This window comes from Lithobates pipiens, unplaced genomic scaffold (assembly GCF_037356315.1).
Source record: "Lithobates pipiens isolate NorthernLeopardFrog02 unplaced genomic scaffold, aLitPip1_a1.2 Scaffold_19, whole genome shotgun sequence".
NCBI classification, from domain to species: domain Eukaryota; kingdom Metazoa; phylum Chordata; class Amphibia; order Anura; family Ranidae; genus Lithobates; species Lithobates pipiens.
This window is the reverse complement of record NW_027507764.1, coordinates 159,421,029-159,432,661: the sequence shown is the minus strand read 5'-3', so window position 1 is coordinate 159,432,661 and position 11,633 is coordinate 159,421,029. Positions and strand designations below refer to the sequence as shown.

At 51.4% G+C, this 11,633-nt stretch overlaps 1 protein-coding gene across 1 annotated transcript in view; it reads left to right on the top strand.

The window, feature by feature from the left end:
• NGLY1 (N-glycanase 1) overlaps nucleotides 1-11,633 on the top strand; it is an 83,128-nt gene that overhangs the window by 1,676 nt on the left and 69,819 nt on the right. The window contains exon 2 of the mRNA XM_077491431.1: nucleotides 7,803-7,917. Within this exon, the coding sequence (XP_077347557.1) occupies nucleotides 7,803-7,917 (115 nt within the window). The remainder of the gene's footprint in view (nucleotides 1-7,802; nucleotides 7,918-11,633) is intronic.

Sequence of the window (11,633 nt, the reverse complement as noted above, 5' to 3'; positions counted from 1 at the left end):
TCCCACATCACTTCCCATAGAGGAGAATGGGGGATCGTCCCACATCACTTCCCATAGAGGAGAATGGGGGATCGTCCCACATCACTTCCCATAGAGGAGAATGGGGGATCGTCCCACATCACTTCCCATAGAGGGGAATGGGGGATCGTCCCACATCACTTCCCATAGAGGGGAATGAGGGCTCGTCCCACATCACTTCCCATAGAGGGGAATGAGGGCTCGTCCCACATCACTTCCCATAGAGGGGAATGAGGGCTCGTCCCACATCACTTCCCATAGAGGAGAATGGGGGATCGTCCCACATCACTTCCCATAGAGGAGAATGGGGGATCGTCCCACATCACTTCCCATAGAGGAGAATGGGGGATCGTCCCACATCACTTCCCATAGAGGGGAATGAGGGCTCGTCCCACATCACTTCCCATAGAGGGGAATGAGGGCTCGTCCCACATCACTTCCCATAGAGGAGAATGGGGGATCGTCCCACATCACTTCCCATAGAGGAGAATGGGGGATCGTCCCACATCACTTCCCATAGAGGAGAATGGGGGATCGTCCCACATCACTTCCCATAGAGGAGAATGGGGGATCGTCCCACATCACTTCCCATAGAGAAGAATGGGGGATCGTCCCACATCACTTCCCATAGAGAGGAATGGGGGATCGTCTCACATCACTTCCCATAGAGGGGAATGGAGGATCGTCCCACGCCACTTCCCATAGAGGAGAGTGGGTGATCGTCCCACATCACTTCCCATAGAGGGGAATGGGGGATCGTCCCACATCACTTCCCATAGAGAGGAATGGGGGATCGTCCCACATCACTTCCAAAAGAGAAGAATGGGGGATCGTCCCACATCACTTCCAAAAGAGAAGAATGGGGGATCGTCCCACATCACTTCCCATAGAGAAGAATGGGGGATCGTCCCACATCACTTCCCATAGAGAGGAATGGGGGATCGTCCCACATCACTTCCCATAGAGAGGAATGGGGGATCGTCCCACATCACTTCCCATAGAGAGGAATGGGGGATCGTCCCACATCACTTCCCATAGAGGGGAATGGAGGATCGTCCCACGCCACTGCCCATAGAGGAGAGTGGGTGATCGTCCCACATCACTTCCCTTTGAGGGGAATGGAGGATCGTCCCACGCCACTTCCCATAGAGGAGAGTGGGTGATCGTCCCACATCACTTCCCATAGAGGGAAATGGGGGATCGTCCCACATCACTTCCCATAGAGGGAAATGGGGGATCGTCCCACATCACTTCCCATAGAGGGAAATGGGGGATCGTCCCACATCACTTCCCATAGAGGGAAATGGGGGATCGTCCCACATCACTTCCCATAGAGGGAAATGGGGGATCGTCCCACATCACTTCCCATAGAGGGGAATGGGGGATCGTCCCACATCACTTCCCATAGAGGAGAGTGGGGGATCGTCCCACGCCACTTCCCATAGAGAAGAATGGGGGATCGTCCCACATCACTTCCCATAGAGGGGAATGGGGGATCGTCCCACATCACTTCCCATAGAGGGGAATGGGGGATCGTCCCACATCACTTCCCATAGAGGGGAATGGGGAATCGTCCCACATCACTTCCCATAGAGGGGAATGGGGGATCGTCCCACATCACTTCCCATAGAGGGGAATGGGGGATCGTCCCACATCACTTCCCATAGAGGGGAATGGGGGCTCGTCCCACATCACTTCCCATAGAGGGGAATGGGGGCTCGTCCCACATCACTTCCCATAGAGGGGAATGGGGGCTCGTCCCACATCACTTCCCATAGAGGGGAATGGGGGCTCGTCCCACATCACTTCCCATAGAGGGGAATGGGGGCTCGTCCCACATCACTTCCCATAGAGGGGAATGGGGGCTCGTCCCACATCACTTCCCATAGAGGGGAATGGGGGCTCGTCCCACATCACTTCCCATAGAGGGGAATGGGGGATCATCACTTCCCATAGAGGGGACTGGGGGGATCGTCCCACATCACTTCCCATAGAGGGGAATGGGGGATCGTCCCACATCACTTCCCATAGAGGAGAGTGGGGGATCGTCCCACATCACTTCCCATAGAGGGGAATGGGGGCTCGTCCCACATCACTTCCCATAGAGGGGAATGGGGGATCATCACTTCCCATAGAGGGGACTGGGGGGATCGTCCCACATCACATCCCATAGAGGGGAATGGGGGATCGTCCCACATCACTTCCCATAGAGGAGAGTGGGGGATCGTCCCACATCACTTCCCATAGAGGGGAATGGGGGCTCGTCCCACATCACTTCCCATAGAGGGGAATGGGGGCTCGTCCCACATCACTTCCCATAGAGGGGAATGGGGGCTCGTCCCACATCACTTCCCATAGAGGGGAATGGGGGCTCGTCCCACATCACTTCCCATAGAGGGGAATGGGGGCTCGTCCCACATCACTTCCCATAGAGGGGAATGGGGGCTCGTCCCACATCACTTCCCATAGAGGGGAATGGGGGCTCGTCCCACATCACTTCCCATAGAGGGGAATGGGGGCTCGTCCCACATCACTTCCCATAGAGGGGAATGGGGGCTCGTCCCACATCACTTCCCATAGAGGGGAATGAGGGCTCGTCCCACATCACTTCCCATAAAGGGGAATGAGGGCTCGTCCCACATCACTTCCCATAGAGGGGAATGAGGGCTCGTCCCACATCACTTTCCATAGAGGGGAATGAGGGCTCGTCCCACATCACTTCCCATAGAGGGGAATGAGGGCTCGTCCCACATCACTTCCCATAGAGGAGAATGGGGGATCGTCCCACATCACTTCCCATAGAGGAGAATGGGGGATCGTCCCACATCACTTCCCATAGAGGAGAATGGGGGATCGTCCCACATCACTTCCCATAGAGGGGAATGAGGGCTCGTCCCACATCACTTCCCATAGAGGAGAATGGGGGATCATCACTTCCCATAGAGGGGAATGAGGGCTCGTCCCACATCACTTCCCATAGAGGGGAATGAGGGCTCGTCCCACATCACTTCCCATAGAGGGGAATGAGGGCTCGTCCCACATCACTTCCCATAGAGGAGAATGGGGGATAGTCCCACATCACTTCCCATAGAGGGGAATGGGGGATCGTCCCACATCACTTCCCATAGAGGGGAATGAGGGCTCGTCCCACATCACTTCCCATAGAGGGGAATGAGGGCTCGTCCCACATCACTTCCCATAGAGGGGAATGAGGGCTCGTCCCACATCACTTCCCATAGAGGAGAATGGGGGATCGTCCCACATCACTTCCCATAGAGGAGAATGGGGGATCGTCCCACATCACTTCCCATAGAGGAGAATGGGGGATCGTCCCACATCACTTCCCATAGAGGAGAATGGGGGATCGTCCCACATCACTTCCCATAGAGGAGAATGGGGGATCGTCCCACATCACTTCCCATAGAGAAGAATGGGGGATCGTCCCACATCACTTCCCATAGAGAGGAATGGGGGATCGTCTCACATCACTTCCCATAGAGGGGAATGGAGGATCGTCCCACACCACTTCCCATAGAGGAGAGTGGGTGATCGTCCCACATCACTTCCCATAGAGGGGAATGGGGGATCGTCCCACATCACTTCCCATAGAGAGGAATGGGGGATCGTCCCACATCACTTCCAAAAGAGAAGAATGGGGGATCGTCCCACATCACTTCCAAAAGAGAAGAATGGGGGATCGTCCCACATCACTTCCCATAGAGAAGAATGGGGGATCGTCCCACATCACTTCCCATAGAGAGGAATGGGGGATCGTCCCACATCACTTCCCATAGAGAGGAATGGGGGATCGTCCCACATCACTTCCCATAGAGAGGAATGGGGGATCGTCCCACATCACTTCCCATAGAGGGGAATGGAGGATCGTCCCACGCCACTGCCCATAGAGGAGAGTGGGTGATCGTCCCACATCACTTCCCTTTGAGGGGAATGGAGGATCGTCCCACGCCACTTCCCATAGAGGAGAGTGGGTGATCGTCCCACATCACTTCCCATAGAGGGAAATGGGGGATCGTCCCACATCACTTCCCATAGAGGGAAATGGGGGATCGTCCCACATCACTTCCCATAGAGGGAAATGGGGGATCGTCCCACATCACTTCCCATAGAGGGGAATGGGGGATCGTCCCACATCACTTCCCATAGAGGAGAGTGGGGGATCGTCCCACGCCACTTCCCATAGAGAAGAATGGGGGATCGTCCCACATCACTTCCCATAGAGGGGAATGGGGGATCGTCCCACATCACTTCCCATAGAGGGGAATGGGGGATCGTCCCACATCACTTCCCATAGAGGGGAATGGAGGATCGTCCCACATCACTTCCCATAGAGGGGAATGGGGGATCGTCCCACGCCACTTCCCATAGGCTACTATGTGACCATTTAGACATGTTTGTATAACTTAGGCCGCGTACACACGGGCGGACTGTTCGCCCAACCTTGTCCGCTGAACAGTGTTTGGGCGGACAGTCCGCTCGTGTGTGGGCTTTCAGCGGACAGTTTCAGCGGACAGTTGGACGGACAAAGTCTTTCGGAAATTCCGAAAAACTGTCCGCTGAAACTGTGTTTGAGCGAACAGTCCGCCCGTGTGTGGGCCTGTCCGCTGTACTTTCGAAATGAGCGGACTGTTCCCGCTCGGAAAGTCCGCCCATTTCGAGCGCGTGTACAGGTAGGCGGGGCCCGCGAAGGAGACGTCGCGGGCTCCGCCGCCTGGAATGGGCTTAAAGGGGAACCCCAACGCCGAAAAAAATCGGCGTGGGGGTTCCCCCCAAGTCCACACCAGACCCTTGTCCGAGCACGCTACCCGGCCGGCCAGGAAAGGGGGGCGAGCGAGCGCGCCCCCCCTCCTGAGCCGTACCAGGCCGCGTGCCCTCAACATGGGGGGTGCCTTGGGGAAGGGGGGGGCCGCGCGGCCCCCCCACCCCAAAGCACCTTGTCCCCATGTTGATGAGGACAAGGGCCTCTTCCCGACAACCCTGGCCGTTGGTTGTCGGGGTCTGCGGGCGGGGGGCTTATCGGAATCCGGGAGCCCCCTTTAAGAAGGGGGCCCCCGGATACCGGCCCCCCACCCTATGTGAATGAGTATGGGGTACAATGTACCCCTACCCATTCACCTGTGAAATAAAGTACAAAAAAAACACAACACATGGAAAAAGTATTTTATTGCACAGCTCCGGGGGTCTTCCGTCTTCGGGGGTCTTCTCGCCGGACTCCTCCGCTATGTGTGTGTAGCTCTTTTACTAGCGGAGGAGTCCGGCTTTCTTCCTCCCCGCCGCCGGCCTCTTCTCCCGACTTCGGGGGTCTTGTCCCCCTCTTCGGTTCTTCTGCCGGGCCACCGCGCCTGGTCCGGTGGCCCGGTCTTCTGTCGCCGTCTTCCGTTCTTCTGTCGCCGCCTTCGGTTCTTCTGCCGGGCCACCGCGCCTTCTTGTAGCTCTTTTACAGGCGGTGGCCCGGTCTTCTGTCGCCGCTGTCGCCGCCGCCGCCGCCTTCCGTTCTTGTTCTTCTTCTTCTTGTTCTTCTTCTTCTTCTCCTGGAGATGTTGACTCGACGAGCTCTCCGGCCGGAATGCCAGGGACACGCTCCGCTGCCACTTATATAGTGACAATGGGGCGGTGTCACATGGTATATGTCACATGGGTTGGTCACATGGGTTGATGTCACATGGGGACTATGACATCGTAAGGGGGCGGGGTCACCATGTGACCAACCCATGTGACATATACCATGTGACACCGCCCCATTGTCACTATATAAGTGACCGCACAGCGCAGCTCTGGCATTCCGGCCGGAGAGCTCGTCGAGTCAACATCTCCAGGAGAAGAAGAAGAACAAGAAGAAGAACAAGAACGGAAGGCGGCGGCGGCGGCGACGACGACGACAGCGGCGACAGAAGACCGGGCCACCGCCTGTAAAAGAGCTACAAGAAGGCGCGGTGGCCCGGCAGAAGAACCGAAGGCGGTGACAGAAGAACGGAAGACGGCGACAGAAGACCGGGCCACCGGACCAGGCGCGGTGGCCCGGCAGAAGAACCGAAGAGGGGGACAAGACCCCCGAAGTCGGGAGAAGAGGCCGGCGGCGGGGAGGAAGAAAGCCGGACTCCTCCGCTAGTAAAAGAGCTACACACACATAGCGGAGGAGTCCGGCGAGAAGACCCCCGAAGACGGAAGACCCCCGGAGCTGTGCAATAAAATACTTTTTCCATGTGTTGTGTTTTTTTTTGTACTTTATTTCACAGGTGAATGGGTAGGGGTACATTGTACCCCATACTCATTCACATAGGGTGGGGGGCCGGTATCCGGGGGCCCCCTTCTTAAAGGGGGCTCCCGGATTCCGATAAGCCCCCCGCCCGCAGACCCCGACAACCAACGGCCAGGGTTGTCGGGAAGAGGCCCTTGTCCTCATCAACATGGGGACAAGGTGCTTTGGGGTGGGGGGGCCGCGCGGCCCCCCCTTCCCCAAGGCACCCCCCATGTTGAGGGCACGCGGCCTGGTACGGCTCAGGAGGGGGGGCGCGCTCGCTCGCCCCCCTTTCCTGGCCGGCCGGGTAGCGTGCTCGGACAAGGGTCTGGTGTGGACTTTGGGGGAACCCCCACGCCGATTTTTTTCGGCGTTGGGGTTCCCCTTTAAGCCCATTCCAGGCGGCGGAGCCCGCGACGTCTCCTTCGCGGGCCCCGCCTACCTGTACACGCGCTCGAAATGGGCGGATTTGCCTCCTCCTTACGTGGGCGAGTCCGTTCATTTCAAAAGTTGCGCGAACTGTTTGCCCAACCTTGTTCGTCAAACAGTCCGCTCGTGTGTGGGCAAGTCCGCTCATGCAAATTTTGAGCGGACTGTTTGCCGAAACTGTTTGACGAACAAGGTTGGGCAAACAGTCCGCGCGTGTGTACGCGGCCTTACTGTCTGAGGTTATCATGAATTTTCTGTTTTATCACACATTGTGCATCTATGTCTTTTAACAATTTTGTACAAATAGAATGTATATATTTTTAAGATCGTCCATTACTCTTTCTACTGGGGTTCTGTACGGGGTCACCCCTAGTTACTTAATAGCGCTGGTACCATTGGGAGGAATAGTGCCACATTGTTGTCAGTTGGCAGAGCAATGTATCATATCAGTGGCTACGCTATAGAAAATGGAAAACATGGTTTACGTTTAGCATTACTTTAATATCACGTTTTAACTCTGCTGACATCATTCACTTTCCTTTTAATGCATACAACTTGCATGCTACCAGTTAGGCAGCTTTGGTTGGACTTTCCCTTTGAAGGAATGTGAGAGGACTGCTTGAATACTCTACACCAAGCACTGCAGTTATAAGGAGGAAAAGCGTTGATTGTGTCCCTGCTGCGTTGAAGTCATAGCTGCGTCCTGACATGGTTGATTTACTAAAACTGGAGAGTGCAAAATCTGGTGCAGCTGTGTATGGTAGCCAATCGGCTTGTAACTTTAGCTTCTTCAATTAAACTTCGACAAAAAAAAAAACCTGGATCCTGATTGGTTTCTATGCAAAGCTGCACCAGATTTTGCACTCTCCAGTTTTAGTAAATCAACCCCCTATGCATCAAGTAAACATCCTGTATTTTAATTTTCTGAAATTTTGGTTTACCTCTTTGATTTTGTAGTATTTATTTAGAGTAGACACAAATTTTAATTTATATTCAGTGTCTAGATTACTTCATCCGTTGAAAACTATAAATTCTGCCGTCTTCAAGTTTTCTACCAAAAGTGTTATTTTTTTTTTTTTGTTTTCTTTTATTCTAACAGGAGTCCAAATGAGGAAAAATACAGATCCATAAGAATTGGGAATACAGCATTTTCTACCAGACTTTTGCCGGTCCCAGGGGCTGTTGAATGTTTATTTGAAATGGGATTTGAAGAGGTAATTCTTAGTTGTAGAGTTTACAGCATTAATTTAAAGTGACAGGACTTGTCTGCTACAGTGTCAAGAAAAAGTATGTGAATCCATTGCAATTAACTAGTCATTTGCCATAAAATGTGATCTGATCCTCATCTAAGTCACAGTGTGCTTAAGCTGATAACACGCAAACCATTCTAAGTGCTCATGTCTTTAAGTGAACCCCCTGTCAACCCTCCTTACTTTTTGACCATTCCTCTTTTCAAAACCGCTTCAGCTCTGATATTGACATTTGTAGGATGTTTGGTGTGAAGGGCACTCGGTATCTAATACACCCGGAAATTAGTCAGATGCTGTGAGATTAGCTTTTCAATGCAGTAAAGTTTGGTGGCACAAGCAGTGGGTTAAGTATTAGGATGCCTGTCTTTTAACTTTTTAAATAGAATCATTTCCAGGAACCTTGTATAAGAATAATATATCAGCTGCTTGGCTGCCATACTAAGCCTGTGGCTTAAAATGTACTTGCCCCCACATTATGGATGGTATTATCTCAAGTCATCTTCCAGGGCAGCATTGAGGAAAGGATCCGAGTCCTCCTATCTAGAAACAAGACATGCACCATCCACCATTATAAAAAAGAGCAACATACCCCTGAGCCTCAGTTACTTGTGTTTCCTCTGGCCAAACAGGGGCGCCACTAGTTTATTTTATCTATGCTTTAGGGGCCATCGTGCTAGTTGCAGGGGTTGTCCAGTATGTGCTCCCCTGTGATTCCAGGGACAATGGACTTGGAGGGGTTGCATATTGTTTTTTGTTTTTTGTGTGTGTTTTTTTTTTTTGGTTACTTTTGTTAGTATCCTAGTTGTAGGACCCCCCCAATCACCATTTTGGTGTTATCCATGGATCCTTCTCTGCTGGAGGAGAAGCCACAATCCTCATGGTCTCAGACTCTCTAGTGGAGCCCTCCCTTACTCACATTAGGTCCCCCTGAACAGACCGCAAAATGGTAGACGTGTGAGTATAACCTGGTGGCATCCAGACACCAGGTTGGGAGCAAGGGGATGAGGGCTGGAGAAGGTGGACCAGGAGCATTACAGCAGAATTCATCCTGTTAACAATGCTACGCCATGCAGATTGATTCCTTCATGACATCTGCTACGAATCTGGCAGATGGCTCCAAAGTAGGTTGACTGGAGTTTATTCCTTTTAGCTCTCCTTCCCTTCCTACTATACCTTTACTGGGGGGGGGGGGGGCACAGTGTGGGGGTGCCTTTGGGAGGAGGTCCTCTCTTTGGATGTTTACATGCCTATTGCAAGCGCAGGATGAATGTGCTTTGTGTTCCTGGCAAGTTGGAAGCAGAAGCTGCAGAGCAGAGTGCCAGCAGCTGAGAGTTAAGCAGAACCTGCAACATGTTAACTCTTTCCTACATTTATGTTACACTAGTCACAGAGCTACTGGGGTCTGTGAGCTTACTCCATTTTTACCATTGATTACACTCCTTTTTTTTTTTTTTTTTTTTGTAGAAAGGTGAGATGATGATTTAGGAGAGCCTGCTAGGGTATAATCAGTTTCTTTGCCTGATCTTTTTTTATTTTTTTATTTTTTGAAAAAATATTTATTCAGATTTTCATCCACAAACATGTACATGTCATAAAAAGAAAACAAAAGGTGATACATCAAGCATATATATATCTCTACATTATGTTATCATGCCAACAAACAGAATAGTGCGTTCAGGAGCGGAAGCACGGAAACCTCACATGTAGCTAAAGCTATACCATAAACTAGTCATGGTGGTGTACCCACTACTTAGGGGGGTCGCTCTCTTGTTGCCCTGTTGGGTATCTTCAGGGCACCCAAAGAGTTTGTGAGATCTCTTTTGAGATACCAGTCTGTGTACCTAAATGGCTGCATATTGGTATGTATTTCTTCCTGAGAGAAGACATGCTCCATAAATTTGCGCCATCTCGAGAAAAAGCGTGTGGTAGAGTTAAAGCTTAACAGGATGGTATCCAGCCGTTCAAGGTAAAAGAGTAGTCAGGGCCTTTTTCGCAGCTTGTAACGAAGGTGGTGATACTTTGATCCATTGCGTCAAGATAGTTCTCCGTGCCACCAGTAGGCATAGATGCACCCACTGAGGTACACGGACAGTGTTACCCTCAAGGGGTGTTATGACAGGTGGAGTACATCCAAACAGGCATAATAGGCAGTCTCTGGGTAGGTCAAGGTTAGCGACATCTCGAATGAACCGTAATATTGAGTTCCAGAAGTTTGTAACTTGTGGGCATTCCCATAAGCGATGCAGAAGCGTGGGGCGTGGTGCCGAGCACCATGTACAACGTTCTTGTTCGGGGTCGGTACGGTTAATACGGAAGGGGTAATAGGCTCTGTGCAGAATTTTGAATTGAGTCTCCCTCCATGTTTCGGAGACAGTGACATGTCGGACTCGATTGTAGCCCTCCAATAACTTCATGGGAAGGTCAATATCATCAAATATGTCTGCCCACTTTTGAAATGGTTGAAGATGGTATTTGGCAGATTGGTGGGAGATTAGATAGGTATAAATGGTGGAAATAGAGTAGTCTCCACTTTGCAATATCGTATCTATAAAAGATTTTTGAAAGGGGTTCGTAGTGTGTCCATGGCAGTTCTTCAGATAGCTGAGTAATTGGTGGTAGTAGAAGAAATGAGTCACTGGTAGAGAGAATTCCCTAGCCAGCATCTGGAAAGGTTTACCCGAACTGTGTAGGTAAACGTCGTGTACCTTAGTGAGACCTTTCGTCGACCAACAGGCAAACACTCCATGCATTGTGGACGGAAGGAACATGGGATTAGCTTGGATAGGCAAATAGCGGGAGATATTGGAAGGCAACCCTAGCAGTCTCCGGGTCTCCCTCCAAGCTACCACCGTGTCTCTGATAAGTAGATTTGATTTGAGATGGATAGGCAATTTGTTTGGGTTCGAGTGGAGGCTAGCTGAAAGGGCAAACGGCGTAGCAGCTGCAGTTTCTAGAAGATGGTTCGAGTATCTGGACTTGCCTGATAACCAGTCAAGGCCTTGCCTAAGTAAGCACGCTAAGTTATAGAAACGTATATTGGGCAAGCTCGCTCCCCCCTCTGCCTTCGGGAGGCATAACTTATTCAAAGCAATCCTTGGTTTTTTCCCAACCCACAAAAATTTTGTCAATGCAGAATGAATCAATTTGATATCAGAGTGTTTAATCAGAAGAGGAATAGTTTGCATGGGGTAGAGCAAACGTGCAAATGAGACCATTTTAAAGAGATGACATCTCCCAAAGAGCGAGAGAGGAAGAGCTGCCCAAGCTTCCAGCTCCTTTACAATTTTTGATACTACCGGTGGAAAATTAAGCGAGTAGAAGGTTGAGGGTGTTCGGCCAATACGTATTCCCAGATAGGTGATACTGTGAGTCGCTATAGCTAAAGGAGACTGAGGAGCCCAGGTATTGGCCAGATTAGGTCTAAGTGACAGTATTTCACTCTTTGCCTGATCTTGGTCAATCGCCCACTCCTAAGCTGAGCTAGAAACATAAATTGTGGATTCTGCAATATTCAACTGACAAGCTCCTAGGCTAATTTGCTATCCAAGGGCTACATACACAAATCTGTATTTAATGATTGCTCATTTACTCATGCAGGTTTTGGACTTCTGGTTACACTTCCAGGCTTAGTGTCAGCAGTACGTATGGGCTCAGGCATGTTCGCAACTCCATGTGCCCAC